Source organism: Diceros bicornis, chromosome 14 (assembly GCF_020826845.1).
Source record: "Diceros bicornis minor isolate mBicDic1 chromosome 14, mDicBic1.mat.cur, whole genome shotgun sequence".
Classification (NCBI taxonomy): domain Eukaryota; kingdom Metazoa; phylum Chordata; class Mammalia; order Perissodactyla; family Rhinocerotidae; genus Diceros; species Diceros bicornis.
The window spans coordinates 46,729,946-46,754,989 of NC_080753.1; the positions used below are offsets into that span (position 1 = coordinate 46,729,946).

The 25,044-nt window shown below is 38.5% G+C and overlaps 1 protein-coding gene across 5 annotated transcripts in view; it reads right to left on the reverse strand.

Moving 5' to 3' along the window:
- CDKAL1 (CDK5 regulatory subunit associated protein 1 like 1) overlaps nt 1-25,044 on the reverse strand; it is a 639,139-nt gene that overhangs the window by 145,009 nt on the left and 469,086 nt on the right. For 4 of the 5 annotated variants that reach the window (XM_058555174.1, XM_058555170.1, XM_058555171.1 and 1 more), the window contains exon 13: nt 987-1,049. The exons of the other annotated variant lie outside the window; for it this stretch is intronic. In XM_058555174.1, coding sequence (XP_058411157.1) covers nt 987-1,049 — 63 coding nt within the window. The remainder of the gene's footprint in view (nt 1-986; nt 1,050-25,044) is intronic. 5 annotated transcript variants of the gene reach the window in all.

The window sequence follows — 25,044 nt, forward strand, 5'->3', positions numbered from 1 at the left end:
ACTTCTATGAACAACTGGCACAATTTTTTCCTCCTGAATCCAGACATCTCTGTATTCGCAACTGAGGAAAGTAGTTTTCACACTACTTATTTTGGCTAGTTAAAAAATCTCCACCACATGTCTCCTAAATTCATAGATAAAGATTTAAGTTTATATTAGCATTTCAACTGTGCAAATTTTTTGTTTGCTTCTGAAATCACCTCGAATTAACAGATTTACTAGAACCTTACGTGACATAGAAGTTTTGCACAAGTCTCAGAAATCTTGTAATATATTTCCCTATGAAGATATGGTGTTGAGCATTTTCTTTAACAACAGTTATGTGTTTTTTTTTCCCCAAAGAATCCTCATCTTTTACAAATATACGGTGAAATACTTATAGGTTAAAAGATGTCTGGGAATTCTTCAAATACAGGGAGTGGAAAGTATCGGGTATGAGGGAAACAAGACTGGCCATGGGTCTATGAAGCTGTGGGATGGATACGTAGGCATCATGGCACTATTTGGTCTTCTGTGTAGCAAGACTCTTGGCAGTGAATATTTCAGATATAATACTATGCACTGCTTTTTGTTAGGGTTTTTATTTAGGAGAATAACTTTCTATCAGGCATAATGGAGAACCAAGAGTTGGCAGTTAATATTTCAACTATCTTTATCAATTCAGAAGCCAAGTCCATCACTACTGTGGTTTGGAAAGAAAAAAACAACCAAACAAAAAACACCCCAAAAATCTGTCTTTTCACAGTCTTTGAGATTTCAGTGACTATATGTAACTAGATTTTAATGTGAACAAAACATAATTATTTTAGTTCAGAAATACAAATTTTCTGTTTTCTTTAAAAGACATAAAAGAATTGAAAAATTAAAATGGAAATATAAGTGTAATTGGTAAGTGTACTTCAAAATAACTATATACTGGTGAAATTTATGCTATATATTCAGAAAGACTTCTACTACCCAGTACACCAATAACATGCTTCTCTTACCTTGTGAACATATGGATTGTAAGAATGAAATACTCGAGAAAGATCTTTTGTTCTTTGCTTTTTCTGTGGAAGAAAATGCAAATATTTGAGTTGACAGGTGGCAAAAACATACATGTGCATATATATGTATATGTATCTATCTATCTATCTATCTGCATTAAGACATTGTTTATTTAGAGATTCTTCTGTGTACAAGGTTAGGGGCTACAGTGTCAGTCTGGGATACATGGACGCAATTATAAACCAAAGCCACGTGGTGGTTATATGGGTCGTTGTCACAGACCAGCCAGGCAACCTCTTCCTAGAAGGTTTCATAATTAAAACACTAATCATCATGAAAAATTCTATTTATAAAGAAATAACTCAGAGACTAAAAGGAAGAAAAAACTGAAAAGAAAGAAAACTCAAACATTTAGGGCACTTGCAATTTCACTGTAATGTCAACATCTGTTACTCTGAATTGGGCACTGGCACGCATCCATTTAAACAATATACCTCCTTCAGGCTTCCTGGTCACAGCTTGGGTCTGTCTGCTTGAGCCTACCTTGGTTCTGTCACTGCTACATAGCCCAGGAGTCTTGCATGGGGTCTCACACACAGCAGGCACTCAATAAATATTTGCTAAATTAATGAATATACCTGAGTTAGGCATATAACTATAAGTATCTGTAATGATGACATGTAAGCCTCATATACAGTTAGGAAAAGAGAAGCCTCTTTTCACTTCTAATTATATGTTTTTCTCAAGCTGAACCCAGGCACTTCTCGAGTCCCCTCTCCACCTCCTGCTACCCCAGTGTCTGTGACAACAAAGAAGTGTGGGGTTCTTTCATTATGGTCGACTATAAGAAGCAGTTTGTTTTCTCATACTGTGATCTGCCTCCCTGCCATAGCCACTATGAACAACTCTGTGTATGGTTCTAGATCTTCAATGCATATATCTTCACATACAATTGATTACTATTACTTTCAAAGAAAGAGAATCATTCTATAAATACTGTTCTAAAATTCACTTTTTACACTTCATAATTTACCCTTGCTAAACTTAAATGTTTGCATATCTAGATCTGTAATCCCTTACACGAAGTTCTGAAATCCAAAACTTCTGAAATCTGAACTTTTTTCCTGCAATTCATTTCAATTTTTTAATATAATGATCATCTTTGTACAAATATCTTTGCCAGCTTGAGAGTGTGAATTTTTTTAAAAGATAATTATGGAAGTCCAGTTGCAGGATCAAATAGTATTTGTGTTTATTACCTTGACAGATACTGCCAAATTGCCCCCTACCCCCAAACACACCATACCAATTTGTCCTCTCACCAAGAGTGAATGAGAGAAGGAATTGCAGCTTACGTTGGAAATTCTTAATTTCTCTTTTCCATTTAAAGGTTAGAACATTTTTAAATTTACAGAACAGATAAATGCTTTTAAAACAGATTATCGAACATCTTCCCAGCTGTCGATTATAGAATTTACTTCTTGTGTATCATACAGTTAGCCCACTACCACATCTTAAAATTCTGTCATGAGAGTGGCCTGTTTGTCTTTAATACCACCCCTACCTTGCTCCTGGTTCTATTCTGATGTCGTTAATCCAACTACCAGGTAACTGAGCTTCTTCTGTCTTCACTTGTGAACAAATCCTTGCCTGGTATCCATGTTTTCTAGGAAAGTGTTTCCTTCCTTTAAACTCTAGGGTCTGCATGAGCATGTCTGTCATACCCCTCCAAAGCCAGAGATCTACGCAGATCTCCTTGCCTGGGTTCTACATGATCTTCTGCAGCCACTTGGCTAAGTAGTCGAATCTGATATTAAGTAGGACTCATATTAGAGTCATTTATACACACTCATAGTTTTCCCATAGACCAGTTTCCTTATTTCAGAACTGTCTTTGGAGCCACAATTCCAGTTGGCAGCCCTTCAAATCACTTGGACTTGTTTCCACATTCTGACACTCACGAAAAGTTATCCCTCCCCGCTGCTCACCTGACATTCCCAACTCCTCTGTCCACCTCTTAGGTGTACTTCTGACCATCTAACTCTAAAGTAATTTTACACTCCTTTTCCCTGGAGAGCAGAGATGTATCTCTGATTGGAAACAGTCCCCTGGCTCTATGAGCCCTGGAATCTGTTCTGATCAGGTCATTTGCCCACCAAAGCTTTCATTAGCTTATAATTTTCTCTTTCCTTTCCATACACCCACTTAGTTGGTGTAACAGTTCTTGGCTCATACTTCAATCAGAAGAAAAATGACAGATACTAACACTTCCTTTGGTAGGAGACTTAATATAAAACATGCAGGAAATTTTCTTCAGAAAGGAAATTATGCTAGAGAAGATAAAATAGGGAGCCTATCAGCATTCACCTTATGAGGTGTCCCAAGGACTGTTCAGTCCCAGAAGTCACTGAGCTACCAGCTTCAGTTGGCAGATGGATACAGAATATTCAGAGGTAGTTTGGTGTGATCTTTTATGTGAGTTTTGATTTTATATCTATATTTTGATAGCTAAAATCTATACATGCCTATTATTATAAGCTACTTCAAATTATTTTGGGAAGGAAGTGGGGTATAAATGATAAGTAAATGACACTACTCGGATTAGCTCCCAAAGAAGCCAGTGAGAAAAGAATGCCCTTTTTTCTGACAACAAATTTATTATATACTAATACCAGTGAAGTCTTGGCTATGAATATTGAAAGTTATATGTATTAGTCCAGTTAACTAAAAACTATTGCTATTTTTCCTGTGAGGTCAGAGTCATACAACCCAACAGTGGATCTTCTGGGATCCAGAATAGGGATTGACAAATGATGGCCCATGTGCCAATCCAGCACACCAACTGCTTTTGCAAATAATGTTTTATTGAAACACAGCCACACTCACTCAGTTGTGTATTATCTACGACTGCTTTCATGCTACAACGGCAGAGTTGAGTGGTTGCAACAGAGATTATATGGCCCATACATCCTAAGGTATTTCCCATTGGGCCCTTTACAGAAAAATTAGCCATCCTTGATCTCGAACCTCTATCTTTGACCATGTCAACTTCTGGCAGTAGTCCCTTGACTCCAAACCAAATGAACAACTAACTATCCAGCAAATTTCCTGGCTCCTTCTAATTGCTCAACGAAGACAATTCAAGAATCAATCATAACCTATATCCTGAACACATCAGGATGAATGTACCAGGCAAAATAACAATTAGCTTGTTTTCAGGATATTACCTTCTGAGTATTCTATGTTCAGATGGAGAATATACCAGTTGGTTTTCAGAGCATGCTGAAATAGATATGGGGCTTTCAGAGCCTCTGTATTCACATTATAACTGTTGATGACAGAAACTCTGAGAAGAGATCCTTTACTATGTTCTAGCACTAAAGCCAAGTAGGTTTCACATACAAGTAAGTAAAGCATGGCCATTATTGCTAGTGAGACAGTTTCTCATGTGCAGACAATGTTAAGAGTACTACGCTACAAAACTTGTCGAGCCTTGCTATCAGCAGTTTTAACTGAAACTAAAAGCTAAGCCAAAAATGGAATAATTAGGTATTTTCCTATTGCATCATAGTAGGTGTCTAAATTACCTCCCACTTTTTAGCCTGTTAAAACAAACATCTCAGTCATGCAACCACCTGTTAATTCTCCAAGTGTTTAAAAAGTAAACATGTTTAACAAGTCGTGTGATGAACTTGTAACGAGGGTGGCCAAAGTACAGCAAGTACAGCAAACATCTCTTCCAGAATTGTACAAGGTTCCTTCAAGTCACTTGCATCATTAATCCCAAGGTACAGGCCACAGAGACGACAGGTTATTAAAACGTAACTACACACCTAGTCCTGCAGTCTATGTGGGTTGCAGTTGGGTTTAAAAGATGAGACAGTATGCAAATCTGGTAAAACTTCTAGATTTCTGAGAAGCTGAACATCTGCAAATCTCTATCCTATTGCCTAAATTGCTTTTGCATTTCACTCTCCATGGACAGAAAACACTGACGAGCCCTTTTACACCCATGTTTAAACTCCTTTTCAGACAAAACCAAAGGCCCCAATGGAGCATTTTTAACTGTTCAGGTTTCCAGACAATGTAATCATTTCAATTTTTATCAAAGGTATGCAACAGAGTTCAGATCTGAAAGAGGCTCCACATGTGATAAGAACCTGTATTTTGAAGGTGAGGTTAGACAATCAATTAAATTGTAACAATATCCACCAATTTAACTTCTCCTGGTTCCCTAATTCAGTGCTTTCTGTGCTCTTTCTCTACTTGTATACTAAAGCTTTCTCAAATAAAATAGTGTTATTATAAGGTAAAACTGTAATAACACTCCAGACTTCATTTCTACACATGGATTCTCAAAAAAGGATAAAGCCTACAAGCTTTCAGAGAGTTTGATATGCTTAAGATATATTATAATGAAATAAATTTTCAGCAGCCTTCATCATACTTTGTGGTAAGAAGCAAGAGCAGGTTTGCATTTCAGTATACTAACTTCCAGTTTTTGGTTCCACATGTTAGGAGCTTGGACGTCACCAATTCATCCTAATAACAAGCAGCAAGCTGAACAGACTGGAAAATCAACAAATATTCTTGGATCTAGAAGAGACATAAGGACACAAGGAAAACTGCTATCCCCAGAACTGGAGAGACCAACAGGCAAATCCATAGAGAATGCAGCTTCCTGGAGCAGAGACTCACGAGCTGCTGCAGGAACCAGTGCTTGGGTAGGAAAATCGGAACTCTAGTTGACGGATTGCTGGAGGCTCAGTGCAGACAACCCTGCGAGTTCAAAGCTCCAGGGGGATTCAGTCATAGGGAGGCCCCCACAATATTGTTAGATTTACCTCCAGGAGCTAGAGCAGGTTCCCATAATGAATATTAGAGAAAAATCCCCTCGGGCTCCCAGCAGGGGGAGGGCAAAAGGAAGCATTTTGAAATACCAGTGAACTCAGTTCTTCTTAACAAGGCCTGCCCTCAGGAGAAACTAGTTAACTAAAGCCTAACCTGCTGGGATACTATCAGAGCTAACTGATCTGAGGAAGGGAAATACCTAATTCCAGTCCACCTGGCCATCCCATCACACCTAAAGGGGGAAGAAAAACGGAGAAACACTTGTTAAGTTCACAGCCCAGAGGCATAGGCTCACTAAAGGACTGAGATCTAATCACAGGAATATAGAACACTTTCCCTCTCCTCACATCTCACCACCACATTACTAAAAGCCTATTTACAGTAGTTCTTTTTAAGCAGTACATCATATCCAGCTATCAAGAAAAATTACAAGGTATACCAAAAGGCAAAAAACACAATTTGAAGAGACAGAGAAAGCATCAGAACGAGACATGGCAGAGATGTTGGAATTATCAGACTGGGAATTTAAAACAATTATGATTAATATGTTAAGGGGTCTAATGGATAAAGTAGACAGCATGCAAGAACAGTTGGACAATGTAAACACAGAGATGGAAATCCCAAGAAAGAACCAAAAAGAAATGCTAGAGACCAAAAAAACTGTAACAGAAATGAAGAATGGCTTTGATGGCTTTATTAGTAGACTGGACACAGCTGAGGAAAGAATTTTGGAGCTAGAGGATACATCTATAGAATCCTTGAAAACCAAAAAGCAGAGAGAACAAAGAGTGAAAAAACAGAATATCCAAGGACTGTGAGACAACTACGAAAGGTGTAACATATGTGTAATGAGACTACCAGAAGGAAAAGAAAGGAACAGAAGAAATATTTGAAAAAATAATGACTGAGAATTTCCGCAAATTAATGCCAGACACCAAACCACAGATCCAGGAAGTTCAGACAACACCAAGCAGGACAATGCCAAGAAAACTACACCTTGGCATATCATTTTCAAATTACAGTAAATCAAAGATAAAGAACAAGTCCTGAAAGAAGCTAGCAGAAAAAAATACCTTACCCATAGAAAAAAGATAAGAATTATATCTGACTTTTCTTCAGAAACTATGTAGGCAAGAAAAGAGTGGAGTGAAATATTTAAACTGTCGAGAGAAAAAATCCACAACCTAGAATTCCATACCTTGTGAAACTACCCTTCAAAAAATGAAGGAGAAATAAAGACTTTCTCAGACAAACAAAAACTGAGGAAATTTGTTGCCGGTAGACCTCCCTTGCAAGAAATGTTAAAAGAAGTTCTTTAGAGAAAAGGAAAATAATATAGGTCAGAAATGCAGATCTACATAAAGAAAGGAAGAGCATTGATGAATGAATAAGTGAAGGTAAAATAAAAACTTTTACCTTTTTTATTCTTTTTTTTTAATTGATATTTTAATAGTTTTTACCATTGTGAAATCTTGGGTTGTACATTTTTGTTTGTCCATCACCATATATATGACTCCCTTCACCCCTTGTGCCCAGCCCCCACCCCGATTGCCCCTGGTAACCACAATATAGTTTTCTCTGTCCATGTGTTGGTTTATATTCCACATATGAGTGAGATCATAACAGTGTTTGTCTTTCTCCTTCTGGCGTACTTCACTTAACATAATACCCTTCAGGCCCATCCATGTTGTTGCAAATGGGATGATTTTGTCTTTTTTTATGGCTGAGTAGTATTCCATTGTATATATATACCACATTTTCTTGATCCAATTGTCAGTCGAGGGACACTTAGGTTGCTTCCACTTCTTGGCTATGGTGAATAATACTGCAATGAACACAGGGGTGCATAAGCCTCTCTGGATTGTTGATTTCAGGTTCGTTGGATAGATTCCCAGTAGTGGGATGGCTGGATCATAGGGCATCTCTGTTTTCAATTCTTTGAGGAATCTCCATACCGTTTTCCATAGAGGCTGCACCAGTTTGCATTCCCATCAGCTGTGTATGAGGGTTCCTGTTTCTCCACATCCTCTCCAACATTTGTTGTTTTTTGTCTTGGTGATTATAGCCATTCTAACGGGCGTGAGGTGATATCTTAGTGTTGTTTTGATTTGCATTTCCCTGATGATTAATGATGTTGAACATCTTTTCACGTGCCTATTGGCCATCTGTATATCTTCTTTGGAGAAGTGTCTGTTCATTTCCTCTGCCCATTTATTGATCGCGTTGTTTGTTTTTTTGTTGTTCAGTTGTGTGAGTTCTTTATATACTATGGAGATCAACTCCTTGTCAGATGTATGTTTTGCAAATATTCTCTCCCAGCTGGTGGGTTGTCTGTTCATCTTGATTCTGGTTTCGTTTGTCTTATAGAAGCTCTTTAATCTGATAAAGTCCCACTTGTTTATTTTTTCTTTAGTTTCCCTAGTCTGGGTAGGCATGTCATCCGAAAAGATTCCTTTATGACCAATGTCAAATAGTGTGTTGCCTGTATTTTCTTCTATGAGTTTTATAGTTTCAGGTCTCACCTTCAAGTCTTTGATCCATTTTGAGTTAATTTTTGTGAATGGTGATAGCAGATGGTCCACTTTCATTCTTTTGCATGTGGCTGTCCAGTTTTCCCAACACCACTTATTGAAGAGACTTTCCTTTCTCCATTGTATGTTCTTAGCTCCTTTGTCGAAAATTAGCTGTCCGTATATGTGTGGTTTTATCTCTGGGCTTTCATTTCTGTTCCATTGATCTGTGTGTGTGTTTTTGTACCAGTACCATGCTGTTTTGATTACTATTGCTTTGTAGTATGTTTTGAAGTCAGGGATTGTGATGCCTCCTGCTTTGTTCTTTTTTCTTAGGATTGCTTTAGCTCTTCGGGGTCTTTTGTTGCCCCATATGAATTTTAGTATTCTTTATTCTATTTCCGTGAAGAATGTCATTGGGATTCTGATTGGAATTGCACTGAATCTGTAGATTGCTTTAGGTAATATAGACATTTTAACTATGTTTATTCTTCCAATTCACGTGCATGGGATATCTTTCCATTTCTTTATGTCATCATCGATTTCTTTCAATAATGTCTTGTAGTTCTCATTGTACAGGTCATTCACCTCCTTGGTAAGATTTATTCCTAGGTATTTTATTCTTTTTGATGCAATTGTAAATGGTATTATCTTTTCGAGCTCTCTTTCTGTTAGTTCATTATTAGCATACAGAAATGCAACTGATTTTTGTAGATTGATTTTGTACCCTGCAACTTTGCTGTAGTTGTTGATTATTTCTAATAGTTTTCCAATGGATTCTTTAGGGATTTCTATATATAAAATCATGTCATCTGCAAATAGTGAGAGTTTGACTTCTTTGTTCCCTATTTGGATTCCTTTTATTCCTTTTTCTTTCCTAATTGCTCTGGCCAAAACCTCCAGTACTATGTTGAACAGGCATGGTGACAGTGGGCAGCCCTGCCTTGTTCCTGTTCTCAGAGGAATGGCTTTCAGTCTTTCCCCGTTGAGTATGACGTTGGCTGTGGGTTTGTCATAAATAGCCTTTATTAAGTTGAGGTACTTTCCTTCTATTCCCATTTTGTTGAGAGTTTTTATCATAAATCGATGTTGTATCTTGTCAAATGCCTTCTCTGCGTCTTTTGAGATAACAATGTGGTTTTAGTCTTTGTTTTGTTGATGCGATGTATCATGTTGATTGTTTGCGGATGTTGAACCATCCCTGCATCCCTGGTATAAATCTCACTTGATCATGGTGTATGATCTTTTTAATGTATTGCTGTATTCGGTTTGCCACTATTTTGTGGAGGATTTTTGCATCTACGTTCATCAGAGATATTGGCCTGTAATTTTCTTTCTTTGTATTGTCTTTATCTGGCTTTGGTATCAGGGTGATGTTGGCCTTGTAGAATGATTTAGGAAGTGTTCCATCTTCCTCTATTTTTTGGAATAGTTTGAGAAGGATGGATATTAAATCTTATTTGAATGTTTGGTAAAATTCATCGGAGAAGCCATCTGGTCCTGGACTTTTATTTTTGGGGAGGTTTTTGATTACTATTTCAATCTCTTTACTTGTGATTGGTCTATTCAGATTCTCCATTTCTTCTTGGTTCAGTTTTGGGAGGTTGTATGAGTCTAAGAATTTATCCATTTCTTCTAGATTGTCCAATTTGTTGGCATATAATTTCTCATAGTATTCTCTTATAATCCTCTGTATTTCCGTGGTATCCACTGTAATTTCTCCTCTTTCATTTCTAATTTTATTTACTTGAGCCTTTTCTCTTTTTTTCTGAGTAAGCCTGGCTAAGGGTTTGTTGATTTTGTTTATCTTGTCAAAGAACCCACTCTTTGTTTCATTAATCCTTTCTACTGTTTTTTTGGTCTCAATTTCATTTATTTCTGCTCTGATTTTTATTATTTCTCTCCTTCTGCTGACTTTGGGCTTTGTTTGTTCTTCTTTTTCTAGTTCTGTTAGGCGTAATTTAAGGTTGCTTATTTGGGCTTTTTCTTGTTTGTTAAGGTGGGCTTGTATCGCTATGAGTTTCCCTCTCAGAACTGCTTTTGCTGCATCCCATATGGTTTGGTATGGCATATTTTCATTTTCATTTGTTTCCAGATAGTTTTTGATTTCTCCTTCAATTTCATCAATGATCCATTGGTTGTTCAGTAGCATGTTGTTTCATCTCCACATTTTTGTCACTTTCCCAGTTTTTTGTCATGGTTCATTTTCAGTTTCATAGCATTATGGTCTGAAAAGATGCTTGTTATGATTTCAATCTTCTTAAATTTATCAAGGCTTGCTTTGTTTCCCAACACATGGTCTATCCTTGAGAATGTTCCATGTGCACTTGAGAAGAACGTGTAGTCAGCTGTTTTTGGATGGAGTGCTCTGTATATGTCTAGTAGGTCCATCTTGTCCAGTTTTTCATTTAAGTCTACTATTTCTTTATTGACTTTTTGTCTGGATGATCTATCCATTGATGTAAGTGGGGTATTAAGATCCCCTACTATTATTGTGTTGTTGTTAATATCTCCTTTTAAGTTTGCTAATAGTTTCTTTATGTACATTGGTGCTCCTATGTTGGGTGCATATATATCTATAAGTGATATGTCTTCTTGGTGGAGTGTCCCTTTTATCATTATATATTTCCCTTCTTTGTCTTTCTTAACCTGTTTTATCTTGAAGTCTACTTTGTCTGATATGAGTATGGCAACACCTGCTTTCTTTTGTTTGCCATTAGCTTGGAGTATTGTCTTCCATCCTTTCACTCTGAGCCTGTGCTTGTCTTTAGTGCTGAGATGTGTTTCCTGGAGGCAGCATATTGTTGGGTCTTGCTTTTTAATCCATCCTGCCACTCTGTATCTTTTGATTGGAGAGTTCAATCCATTTACATTTAGGGTAATTATTGATATATGAGGGCTTAATGTTGCTGTTTTGTCACTTATTTTCTGGTTCTGTTGCATTTCCTTTGTTTCTTGTCCCATTTGCTTTGAAGACTGCCAATTCAGTTTGGTGGTTCTGTCTTATGACTCTTCTAGTTTTCCCTTTGTTTATCACATGTGATTTTGTTTTGATTATTTGTTTAGTGGTTACCTTGAGGTTTGTGTATAAAATCTTGTGTATGAGATAGTCCATTATCTGATGGCCTCCTATTTCCGTATACTAAGTCAATTCAATCACTTTCCTCTTCTCCTTCTAAGTCGTTCTTGTTATACCTTATTCTATCTTGTGTTGTGGCGTGTGTTTACAGTGATGAGGTTAAATTTATTTTTGGTGAATTCCTTCCTTTGATCTTTGATTTTAGTATTTCAGTGGTTGCTAACCTATTCCGGTAAAGATCTACTATTTTTCTGAGTTTATCTACCTATTTTTCTCCTTGCTCCAAGCTTTGTGTTCCCTTTCTCTTCTTTTTTTCAAGCCTGAGGGCCTTCTTGAGTATTTCTTGTAGTGGGGGTCTCGTGGCCGTGAACTCCCTTAGCTTTTGTTTATCTGGGAGGGTTCCTATTTCTCCATCATATTTGAGGGATATTTTTGCTGGATAGAGTATTCTTGGCTGAAAGTTTTTGTCTTTCAGTATTTTGAATATATCATTCCAGTCTCTCCTAGCCTGTAAAGTTTCTGTTGAGAAATCCGCTGAGAGCCTGATGGGAGTTCCTTTGTACGTTATTTTTTGTTTTTGTCTAGCTGCCCTTAGTATTGTTTCTTTGTTATTGACTCTGGCTAGCCTTACCACTAGGTGTTGTGAAGAGGGCCTTTGCCTGTTGACATATTTAGGTGACCTGTTGGTTTCGCTTACTGGTATTTCCTGCTCCTTCCCCAGATTTGGGAAATTCTCAGCTATTATTTCCTTGAGTAGGCTCTCTGTTCCTCTTTCCCTCTCTTCTCCCTCAGGAATACCTATAATTCTTATGTACATTTCCTAATAGAGTCAGATATTTCTCGGAGTCTTTCTTCATTTCTTTTTAGTCTTAGTTCTCTCTCCTCTTCCATCTGCAGCATATCTGTATTCCTATCCTCTAAAATGCTAATTCTTTCCTCCATATTGTCAGCTCTGTTCTTTAAAGATTCCAGATTCTCCTTTATCTTCTCCATTGTGTTCTTCATCTCCATCAGCACTGATTGGTTTTTCTTTGTGATTTCAATCTCTTTTGTGAAGAAACTCCTAATCTCATTGAATTGTTTGTCTGTGTTGTCCCGTATTTCGTTGAGTGATTTTATGATAGCTATTTTGAAATCTCTGTCGTTTAGGTTATGGATTTCTGTGTCTTCTGGGTTAGTTTCTGGGTGCTTGTCATTTTCCTTCTGGTGTGGTGATTTCATGTATCTTTGCATTGTGGTTCCCGTGTTGGCTTTGTTTTTCCTCATCCGGGAACTCTCTGGTTGCAATTTCCACCCGCCGCCACTGCGTGGTGGTAAAGGGCTGTGTAATCTGAGCCCCCTGTGCTCTGCCACAGTTTTTCCCTGCGATCCGCCGGTGGGATTGCTTGGTCTGGTCTGGTCGGCTGAGCTGCAAGGTCCAGTTTTTGGGGCGGGGGAGGGCTCTCTCTTTTGCCCTCTGGGTCCCTGGCATGAGGGACTTCTCGTTCGTCCCTCGTTATCTGCTCTCTGGGGTGCTCCGATGTTGATGGTAGCCCTGTGGCTCTTCTGAGTCCTCTGTGTGGGAGTTTCCCACTGGCTGAGAGAGCCCCAAGAGCTACGGTTTCCCCGCAGAGGGCCACCCCTCCCCCCTCTCTGGGAGCCGCGTGGATGGGGATTGCTGATCTGATGGGGAGGGGGCCTCACTTCCTCTGGGGGCCCAGCACGTTCCACTCTCAGACGTGCGGCAGTGTGGATCTTTCCGACCTTGCTTTTCACTGTCTGGGATTCCGTTGTTGTTCTGTGACTGTTCCTTTTGTTGTATCTCATCAGGAGAAGAGTTCACGGGAAAGCTCACTCTGCCATAACGCTGACGTCACTCCCCTACTTTTCTTATTCTTAATTGATCTTACAAATAACTGTTCAAAATAGTGATAGCAAAAATCTATTTGATTATGTATGCTTATGTAGATGTTAAATGAATAACAGCAATTATATAAGGAATGGGAGAAATTAGGATTATTTTGTTATTATAAAGTACTCACACTACCCATGAAGCAGTATCATGTTGTGGGAAAGTGAATTTTTTTACTTGGATCAGGTGTTAATGTATATTGCAAACTCTAGGGCAATCACTAAAATAATTTAAAAAAAGAAAGTATAAATGATATGCTAAGAAAGGAGAGTTTCAATGTACTTATTTTTTCCTGCTCCCTTTCTGGCAGAGAGCCTAAGACGTGGTTAACCAATCAACTGGCAAGTAGCAGCAGAAAAGTAAGAATGAAATGATATGGTGCCAGGACAACTCACCAACTGGACAATCAGGTTCTAAATAGCTGAACTTTATGTCATGCAGGGGCACTTGAGACAACAAGGCAATGATGGCATGGTGGGGACTAGGACAGTTAAGTTCTAAACACATTCCAAAAGAGAATGAAGTCCAAATTCCAGGTAATAATGGTTAGGGATCAGGGACTGATCAGTCCAGGGACAGGCATTCAGTAGCGAAGTCACAGAACCACATCCTGAGGCAAAAGGGCCAAAATAGCCACGAGGTGCAAGATAAAAACAAATGACTGAGGGTTAAAGGGGGCCTTGGTGAAGAACTAGTTGGGAACTGGGAGAATCACAGTGAGGAAAGGGCTTAGCAAGAAGCAATAAAAGACAGTGAAGTCAGGGATAAGAAGTGACGTAGCCAGGAAACCTTAAGAGGTAAGTGAAAGTGTTAACCACCAAGGATGTGGTCTGACACTAAGGTAGGTCTGATGTTTATCTTAGAATCTTCTATTATACTTACTGCAGGGACAGGTTCCAATTGCCAGGGTGTGTGGGCAATGCTGGGCCTATTAAATTCAGTCTGGAATGTGACAGCATTTGGTTGAAGAGGGAAATATTATAGCTTATAGAAGAGTTCAGTTTTTGATAAAAGCAGAAATCAAAGAACTGAGTCTATAGATAGACTATGCCATTTATAAACTGTAAGAAAGTAGGTAGAATATAGGCACACAGAAACAGAAAAGGAGGCAGCTTTGATGAATCAAAGAAATGGCTAAATGATTAGAGCACATAATGGAAGAAATCTGACAAATGATCAAATTTGTATTTCAGAAAAAGCTTCCTAATGGTGCTAAAGATGGAGTGTGGGAGCCAGGCCAGAGGCTGAAGATGGTGTGAGAGGATGTTGCAATGGTTCAGAAAAAAAATGACAACATCCCAGCTTGAGCTAGGGGCAGGGAGAGTGGGTGGGATGGATTTGAGAAATTGCTAAGAAGTAGGATGGACAACACCTGGTGACTGATTAGACAGAAGTACAGAGAGGGAAGAGCAGAGGAAGGCTCCAAGATTTCTGGCTCAGATAACCAGGGGGAGAAAAGTGCCCTGCACTAATATCAGGAATCTAGCAAAAAGCAGGTTTAGGGGAACGGGGGTGGGGAGGGGAATTTAGTTTTGAATATAATAAGGTTGAGGTGGCTGGCTATGAGATATTTAGAGAGATAATGAGAAGGAAGTTAGATATAAAGATATGGTGCTGGAAGAGAGATGTGGGCCATAGAGTTGGGAGTCATAAGCCTATTGGTATAATTTAAAGCAGGAGGGGGATGTGATCACACAGGGAGTACATGGAGTAAAGGAGGCAAGAAGATGAGGAGAAGATTGAGGTTAAAATCCAAGCAAATAATAGCTCTCTGACCTTGGGCCAGGTATCTGCTCTGCACTTCATATGTAAAAATGAGGGAGATGGATTAGGTTAGTGGTTCTCAACCCTGGTTGCAGGTTAGACTCATTGAGGAGCCTCTAAAATATACCAGTGCTCCAGTCCTATCCCCAGTGGCACTGATTTAATTGGCATGGTGGGAGCTAGGCAAGTGTATTATTTAAAAGTGCTTGGGTTTTCCAATTTGTGGCCAAAGTTGACCAGCCAAAATGATCTCTAAAGTCTCTTTCAACTGTTGACCTCTCTTCTTCTAGATCGGTTCCCCACTGTCTTTCAGCTATAGCCATCTGGGTTCTGAATTCTATCAGGCATGTTCATTCTTAATCTTCATATTATGTTTTCAGCTTTGCCTTATTTCCTGACCTCTTCCTTTACTCAAAAATGGACTTTACACAGGAATTCCTCTGGGGGCACAATGAGGCTTTGGCTGCAGAGAACAGGCTGCTGTTATATATTTCGTTCCCTGCTTGGTGAGTGCTTTCTGAAAAATAAATGGAAAGCTAATTTAATAAACTCAAACCTTTATTTTGTTATCAGTGTATAAAACATCAGAAGCTTAATTAAAAGCACTTGACATTATCAGCACTCGACATTATCAGCACTCAATCACAATCTCACTTTTATATCGTACATATTTGGATGGTGTCCCTAAGATGACAATAATCATTCAAGATCACTGAGAAGAAGGAAAAACAGGTCCCTGGAATTTAAACAATGAACCTCAAAATTTAGAAATCAATTAAAAAAATCAATGATGTGAAGTATGTTTGGTGATCAAAAATACTCCAAAATGCTCAGGAAAACAAACTCTTCAAAATCTCATCTGTTTTTCCTTTATAAGGCACAAACAATACTTTTATGTTCTATGAGAAATATTACTACTGTGAAGACGGTAGAGAAAATGAAGAAAAACAAGCATGCTCTATCTCTATACATTTTTTCAGATCCTACTTTCTAGTAAGATCTGCAAGATAACTGAGATGACCATAAACGTTGCTGACTCTGACTGCAGTCTTGAATTTCCTTCTCTCCCCCCAGTTTCAGCAAATTCAAGGAGAGTTATCAGGTTCTTTAGTTTCTCAAATCTCCACAGTGTGGGGCACAGTGTAAGCATTTCTTAGAGGACACCAAAACAGCAGACTTCTAAGAGTGGGGAAGTTAGAAAATAGATAAGTGAATTTATTCTCCCTGCAATGGTATTGAAATAAAATAACCAGGCAAACGTGGAAATGTATACTGATTCTAAAACGCAGTAGGGAACAGTGGGAAACATTTTTTTTTCCAGCTTTATGGTTTCTAAAATGGCCAAGTGGAATTGAAGTTGCAACAATCACCTCTCATCTTCATAGTTGGGGTGGCAGAGGAGCAGCGGCACCATTTACCCTGGCAGGTCCTTAACTAGGCAACAAATTCTGGCAGAAAATGCAGAGAGGGAATTCTGCATTAATTCAGTGATTGCCGATAAAATAAAACATAAGTAGCCATATCTTCTTATGTCAAGCTCACTTTATTTTCTAAAGAGAACGTTTGTTTGCAAGGAAAGGTCATTCTTTCGCGACAAAGGCATGGCTGGCACACAGGAAAGGAAGGAGACTTACTATTTTGTAGTGATAGGTGTTGCCCAAAGGAGCAGCCATTATAAGCAGTTAGAAAAGAAACAGACTTTCAACATAAAACTAATCCTTGCAAAGTAAAAACTCAAAGTCAAAGGGTACTAAGTACTAGATACTGCACAATGGTTCATTCAGAGTTCCTTTGTATGGTAACTTCTGGGTGCTCAGAAGTAGCACCAAGAACAGGAGTTGCTATAAATATCAATTCAATATCACTTATCTTCACTGTGCCCTTCCAACTGATCACAAAAGAGAGTTAACTTTACCTCTTATCTGGATTGTTGTAGAAATATTTTCTTTCCTGGACTACCTGGGTCAAATTTTCACCCTCCAAACCAAGAGCTGGCAAAAAATAGTCTGTGGGCCAAATACAGCTGGCTGCCTATTTTTGTACAGCCTGTGATTTGTCTTTACATTTTTAAATGGCTGAAAAAACCGCAAAAGAACAAGAATATTGGTGACATGTGAAAATTATATGAAATTCAAATTTCCATAAAGTTTTATTGGAACAGCCACATTCACTTGTTCATGTATTGTCTGTGGCTGCTTTTGTGCAACAATGGCAGAGTTGAATGACTGCAACAGAAACTGTATGGCCCATAAAGCCAAAAATATTTACCATTTGGCCCTTAACAGAAAGAGTTTGCCAACCCTTGCTCTAAATCATTGCTGTAAACCCTGGCCGCACATTGGAATTGCCTGGGGATTTAAATAATACTGATATCTGGGTTCCATTGCCAAGAGATTCTGATTTAATTGATCTGGAGTGCAGCCTGGGATTTGGAATTTTTAAAATTTTTGCAGGTGATACTAATGTGAAGAGTTTAGAACTATTGCTTAACCCACTTCTGTACTGAGGCCAGAGTGAGTTTTCTAATGCGTGGTCATCTAATGTCACTTTCCTCTTCAAATCTTCAAAGGCTCCCTACTGCTCAGAGAATCAAGTTTCAAGTACTGCCTTAGGGCTTTGCCCCATTTTCCCCACTAACATCAAAGACAATGTCTTGTTCCTGAAAAACTCTGCATTTTCTTGAGTCCACATCTTGCCAATGCTATTCCCTTTGCCCTGAATGCCTTCCCTACCATCGCCATGTATTAAATTCATTCTGAAAAGCCCAGTTTAGAGATCACCTCTTTCATGCTGTATCCCCCTAAACAGAAAGAACCTTTTCAACTATGTGGTTCCACAGATCTCTTTACCACTTTCACTGTGCATCAATGCCTCCCTGAGGCAGAAACCATGTCTTGGTCATCAGGGTGGCATCTCTTCCCTCCACAACACTTTATTAAATAAAGTGCCTTGCATATGGGAGCTGTTCAGTAAATGCTGCCATTCCCTTAATCCCACAACGTTTTGGTTTAATCTTCATTGAGCCTTCTAGTCCCTCAAACTGTCCACCCAGGTCATCTTTTCCCTCTAGGTTCTCAATTCATGACACAACACAACTTCAGTAACCTCACCTTCCCCATTCCTTTGTCCTTCATTCTCCCTACAGACTCCTCATCTTATATTAATCCAGGCACTAGCCCCCTGAGCAACTCAGAGACCGCCTGTGAACTGAGGCCATCCCAGCAGTTCTTGGTCATTCTCTGTGAGTAGAATAGTAGAGCTGCTGTTCTGATTCCTCATAAGAGCCTCCCAACCAGCTTTTCTGTCTCTATTCTCACCCTCTATATCTAAAATACATTCTCCGAGCACTACACTTAGTTATCAAATAAATGACACATTCATTCATTTGTTGCATTTACTGTATGCCCATCACGCTACAGGGACCATACCAAGCCCTGGTGAGACAGAAAGCAAGCCAGATGAGGCCAATGGACTCAACAGAGCTTACAAACTAGTGGGGAGAAATAAACAATTACTATACTTAACCAGATGTTAGGCACACAGTAAGTACTTAAATGTTTCAAGTTCTGGGTATTTAACATTTAGTATTAATACTGCTCACCAAGTGGTTGTGCCAACGAATGACCCGTTTATGATTCTTACACAGATTACTAAATCAAATGCAAATTTATTTTATGTTGGAATTATTTTTATAACTATAAACGGTACTTCAAGATGATAATTGTAAAAAACTCCAGAATGTGAAACTTGTTTCCCATGGGATTCTGCTTTTCAAGTCAATTTATATTTTATGAACAAATTTTTCTTTTGACATGTCTACTCTCTTATAAAGCTTGCTTCTTTCTCTGAAAAACTGTATACAGGATAGGGGAATGACAGCATCCAGTATCTTTTGCTGGGTAGAAAAATATTAGGAAAGAACAAAATCAACAGCTATATGTCATGGATTATGCTTACCTTAAAAATAAATAAGTAAATACAACAAACATTAACAGTTCAGAACGTAGTCAGACAACTGATTTGTTGTCCATATATTAGACACCCGATAAATATTATGTCCCCACCAAGCTTCTCCTCCCTTTGGTTACTTTGAAGCTAACCAGTTTGACAAAGCAAAGCAAAGAGATTTTAATCTAATTCCTGTTAAATTTTCTTTCACACAATTTTAGTATCTTTAGACCAATTCACAGATATAAATATTACCCATGCATGAAGAAGTATCACTGTTACTTCTAAAATTTAAAACATTCCTTTCACATATGACAGTGGTATTCTCGCAGTGATATTTGAGAAGGATTAGCAGTTACAGTGTTAAAACTCTCAAAGCCTGTCCATCATCACAACCCAGCAAATGGTGTGGGGCAGCAAATTTCCTTCTATCCATGTACTACACTGTTTTCATTTCTGTCTCTGAAGTTTTACTATGTTATAAATTATTTGAAATTAGGGACAGGCTGGGGACAAGTGGTTTTATTTAACTTTTTTCTACTTGCTTAATAATAATGTCTGATACCTGTAAATTATTTTAGTAAGAACTATACAACTAAACAAAAAGCAAAAATAGGAATTCATATGAGAGAAATAATATGAGAGAGTAATATTTTGCAAGTGGGTAAAATAAATGCAGTGTCGGTTTTTCTAATTAGTACCCTGGAGTTCTATGTATTTCTGTATTGTCATTAAACACTTCTTTTCCTTTTATTTACAGAGAGAATGGTAAAGTGCCTTTACTGAACCTAACATTCAATGAGGATGAGCTCGGGAGCCCAACATGGTGAAATATATAGTTGTGCAGTCTGGATCTACACGAACTCTATTAACGCTCAGAGCCTCATACCAGCTTCCAGAGGCTAATCCACACAGCACCCAAGGGTAAAAATGATGAAAAAAGAATGGAGAAAACTAAATTTCTCTGACCCACAGATAAGCCGCTATACAGTTCTAAAAACTGATCAAAACCAATGCATCTCCTTCATGACCCCGAATAACCCCTTCGTGTCACCCCATTTGAAGAGACGCTTGAAAATTGTTCTGTGCCAGTTATTGCTGCATCTCTAGATAAGCCCACAAACTCGTTTTTATTATGATTCCACCATTGGGACCTGGAAGGTCAGATGTGACAATGTAGGCTTGATAACTCTCCTACTTTCTACATCTAATTTAGCACCTACTGTAAAAAATCATTTCTATCAGCAATGCAACCATCACTGATATCTCTCTCTGCCCCATCATACCCATAATAAGAGTCTAAATTCATTTCAGGGGTGGCTGGGCTTTTTGACCTATCTTCTCCTCAAGTACTATGTCAAAAATAGACTTATTTTAGTTCCATATATTGAACATACACATTTTCTTTTTTATCTTTGGCCTTTAGGATAAAGGAGTCTTTATTTGATATTCAGAAGACAATTTAATATACAGCTCAATCATCTCCATTCTCTCGTCCTCATGTCACTTCAGAAATCAGTCGATTCTTTTTTTATGTTGTAGAGCAAGGTTACTACACAGATAGCCAGTGGACGAAAATTTCTGAGGTTGGCTCCAAACCAAGCAACACTTTGAGCCACTGGCAGGAAGGGTACCGGTATGTATGGGCGGGGTGTGGGGGGAGAGATGGTGGTTGAGGGCCTAGCAAATTAGAAAAAGGGCAAGGCAGGAGGAACATAAAGTAGCTGAGGTTCCCCCATGCCTATTCCAACACCTCAAACAACTCTAGTTATATATACTAGCTTTCAGAGAAATTAACCCATGTTCACACAAGTAGGAAAAAAAATGCCCAGAGAGTATAGGTTTCTGGACCAAGTGACAGGCCTGACCACTTTAAGTAATGAGAAAATAGGCAGAAAGCGATGCTCAATGAAGTCCATCATCACACACCTTGTGGGCTGAGGTACTGCTATCCTGTCAGCCAGGGGGCCTGTGCCCATCACCTGGGAATACTCTCAGGGCTTAGAGTAGGCCTGTCCACTCAGCCTTGGGATAACTGCCCTCACCGCCCTGTCAATATCTCATCTCTTGCCTCTCTTACCTTTCCTTCTCTCTTCAGAGAGGAAGAGCTAAGAAGTGAGAGGACTCTGCCATCTACTTATTGTGTATATTGTATGCTTTCTGCTTTTTCACTGGGAGAGGATCCTAAGTTGTTAAAAAAAACAAACAAAAAAAAGGCCTGCAGGTTTAACACACATACATGTTTAGGATGCAAAATGACAAGAGTATCCTAGAGAAAGGTCAATAAACTACCTGACTATGATGATTGTAAACGAGTTATGCTTAAAGTAACTTCAATCAATGTCAAAGTCCAAACATTTCTTTGATATTTATATAGTGCTTTATATTTTCAAAGTACTAATAACTATATTTTAATGAGAAACATTCATCCAGTCACTCAAAGATTTACTCAATGTCTGCTCCATGCATTTTATCAGCAATTAACCCTCTTCCCTTCCCCCAGTGTATGGATCTACTGGCTTCCTCTATCACCAAGAGCCAATGGCCATAAACTTCTTGATCAATGTTGAAAGTTCTTTACCAATCTTGTGATTGTAGAGGAATGCTATATGTTCTTTTGTTTTTCAATGCCAGAATCTTCCTACCTCTTTGTACTCATGTTCAGCTAAACAAGTTTCTAGGTTGGAGAGTTTGCTTTGGTGTACGCTTTTTTTGTGAATGTGATTTGGTTTCAGCAACTCTGTTAATCTTAAACCCACTGAGGCACTTGCTTATTTTTTCAGTTGCTTTCCAAAATCAGTTATACATGCGTATGATCTAAAAGAGTCAACCAGCCCAAGACAGTTTCCCAGCTTCCCTTTCCCATTTCTGCTTCCTTAGAAGAAATTACCTTCAACTCTTTTAGCTTATTCTTTTGGTATTTACGACTATTTTGCTAAATACTATGTCTTTATTGCTATTCTTAATTTTTTAGTATTAGGTTCTATCTATTGGTTTTCCACTTTGGAGGATGAGTTTCCATTCCCTCCTCTGCCCACCCCACTTACTTGTATACTTCCCCACTCCACTTCCCAATATAATAATATCATACACACACCACTGAGAATTCAGCTATATAATAACTGTGATTATATATCCTTTCCTGTATATTTTGTTTCCCCTAGAGATAACAAAAATCATTATTTTCATTTGCTTAATTTTCTATTTACTTATCGCTAATTCAATCTCTTCCTCTTATCTAAATCATTCTTCAAGAAGTTCATTCACACTAAGTATTTATCCTTTCCATCTTCTTCAAGAAATTGCTTCTGGAGCTTTCCAGACTGCTCTGATTTAGTCTGGCTGCCCTCAGCTCTGAAGCACGGCCATCCCTTTTACCATCATCCTAGAGATTCTGCCCACCTCTCATGTGTGTTGAGTCTTCTGTTTCCTTTATCTAATATCTTCTTTCTAAGTGTACTCTCTTGTTTTGGTGAAGCCAGAAATTCTCTAAAAGCCTCCTGAGAAAGGGGTATCCCGAAACTTGATTGATGCTTTGGTATTATATTCTAGGATAGGAAGCATTTTTCTTCAGAACTGAGAAGGCATCACTCATTTGTTCTCTGGGTGCTGTTAAGAAGTTTGAAGCCATTCTGATTCCTGATCCTTTGAATGTGACTTGGTTTTTCTCTCTTGTCTTGGTGTAGGTCTATTTTTCATCCATAATGCTGAGTCCAGGGTGACTGCTTTCAGTCTAGCAATTCATGTCCTTCAGTCATAGGAAATGCCCTTGAATTATTTCATTGACAATTTCTTCCTTCTCTGCTCACTCTTTTTGGAATTCTTATTATTTGAATGTTGGATCCTCCTGGTTTGGTCCTTTAATGTTCTTTTTTTCTCTAGTATTTTCTATCTTATTTCCTTTTGTTCTATTTTCTGGAGATTTCCTCTACTTTAATCTCCCAACTCTATTGAATTTTAATTTTGCTATTATGTTTTTCATTTCTAAGAATTGTTTTTGTTCTCTAAATCACTCTTTTTTTTATGGCATCCTGATTTTGTTTCATGAATACAATACTTTTTCTCATTTCTCTGAGAATATCAAAGATTTTTTTTTTTTAATTTTCTTCTCCTTGAATAGTCCTGTTTCTTTTTGTCCTCTCATCCCACTCCTGTTTGTTTTGGCCCTATTCCTAATGTTAGTGGCTTTCCTCAGATGTCTGGAAATCTTTGATTTGCCTATTTAAGGGTAAGGGAAAGTTATGGACTGAATTTTCTCTCCCAAAATTCATATGACAAAGCCCTAATTCCCAATGTGACAGTTAGGGCATTTAAGGAGGTAATGAAGAGTAATGAAGTCATAAGTATGGGGCCTTAATCCAACAGAACTGGAAGAGGAAGAGACACCAGAGACCCCTTTCTTTCCCTGTGCCCTCAGACAGGAAAGGCCATGTTAGGACACAGCAAGAAGGTGGCCGTCTACAAGCAAGGAAGAGAGGTCTCACCAGAATACAGCCCTAGCAGCACCTTGATCTTGGATTTCTAGACTCAGAACTGTGAGAAATAAATTTCTGTTGTTTAAGCCACAAAGTTTGTGGTATTTTGTCATGGCAGCCCTAGGAGACTAAAATAGGGACTAAAAAGCTGATTGAAAGTTCTGAGCCTATGGCTGGGCTTGTTAATATGAGTCTTACTATAGAATTATCTGGCTAGACTGTTTAATTCTGAAACCTCTGATGTCAACATCTTTTAAGTGTTGGACTGGTCAGGTTTCCCAAACTCTTCCAAACTCTTGCTAGGAAGGCAAAGGCATGCACGACTGCCAGCATTCTAGCTGCATGAATGAACAAAGAGGGCATGCAATAGATATCCATATTTATTGACCAAATCTCCCTTGCCCTCAACCCTGCCTAGTGGCTTCCCGTCCAGAGACCTTCTATTTGCCTATGATGGTTAATTTTATGTGTCAACTTAACTAGGCCATAGAGTACCCAGATATTTGGCTAGACATTATTCTGGGTATATCTGTGAGGATGTTTCTGGATGAGATTAACATTTGTATCAGTAGACTGAGTAAGACAGATTGCTCTCCCTAATGTGAGTGAGCTTCATCCAATCAGTTGAAGACCTGAACAGAACAAAAAGTCTGAGTAAGGGGGAACTCTTCCTGCCTGACTGATTGAACTGGGACATAGGTCTTTTCCAGTCTTTGGACTTGAACTGTAACATCAACTGTTTTTGGGTCTAGTCAACTTATACCATTGGCTCTCCTGGGTCTCAGCTTGCTAACTGCAGATCTTGGGACTTCTCAGCCTCTATATACATTCATGCATGCACCTGTGTATACCTATATATCCTACTGGTTCTCTTTCTCTGGAGAACACTGACTAATACATTTCCCCTCTGTTGGGGCGGGTGAGGGGATATCACCTGCAAGTCTGAGTTGGGAGGGATCGGAGAAATCTAATTGCTTCTTAAACAGTTTTCAAACAATCTTCCTTATTCTAGTCCCCTCCCTTCCTGCCTCATTCTCCCTTCCAGAGGTGCCAGCCAATCTTGGGCCATTTAAGGAGTCTGTGGTATATATTAACTTGTTCTCAGTTTGGTTTTTGGCTTTTCCTCACCGCCAACTTGGTATTTAGGTTTCTCTGGATGGTGAGGTTAGTTGTCAATTGTCTATTTTCTTGCCATCACAGTTTTGTTGTTGTTGTTTCCTCTCCTGTTTCTTTAGCCTTGTGGTTAATAATGCCTGTAAATGAAAATCTCTACACTGTAGTTTTAGTAGGATTTAGGAGAGAATGAAATTAGATCTTTCTTGAACTTACTTTTTAAACCTGAAGCCAAATTTATTCTTTGAAAAATTGTTAGTACAGATGGTCTCTGACTTATGACGGTTCAGCTTACGATTTTTCAACTTTATGCTGGTGCGAAAGTGATATGTATTCAGCAGAAACCATACTTCGAATTTTGATTTCTGACCTTTTCTCTGGCTGGCGATACATGTATGATGCTCTCTGGTGATGCTGGGCAGAGGG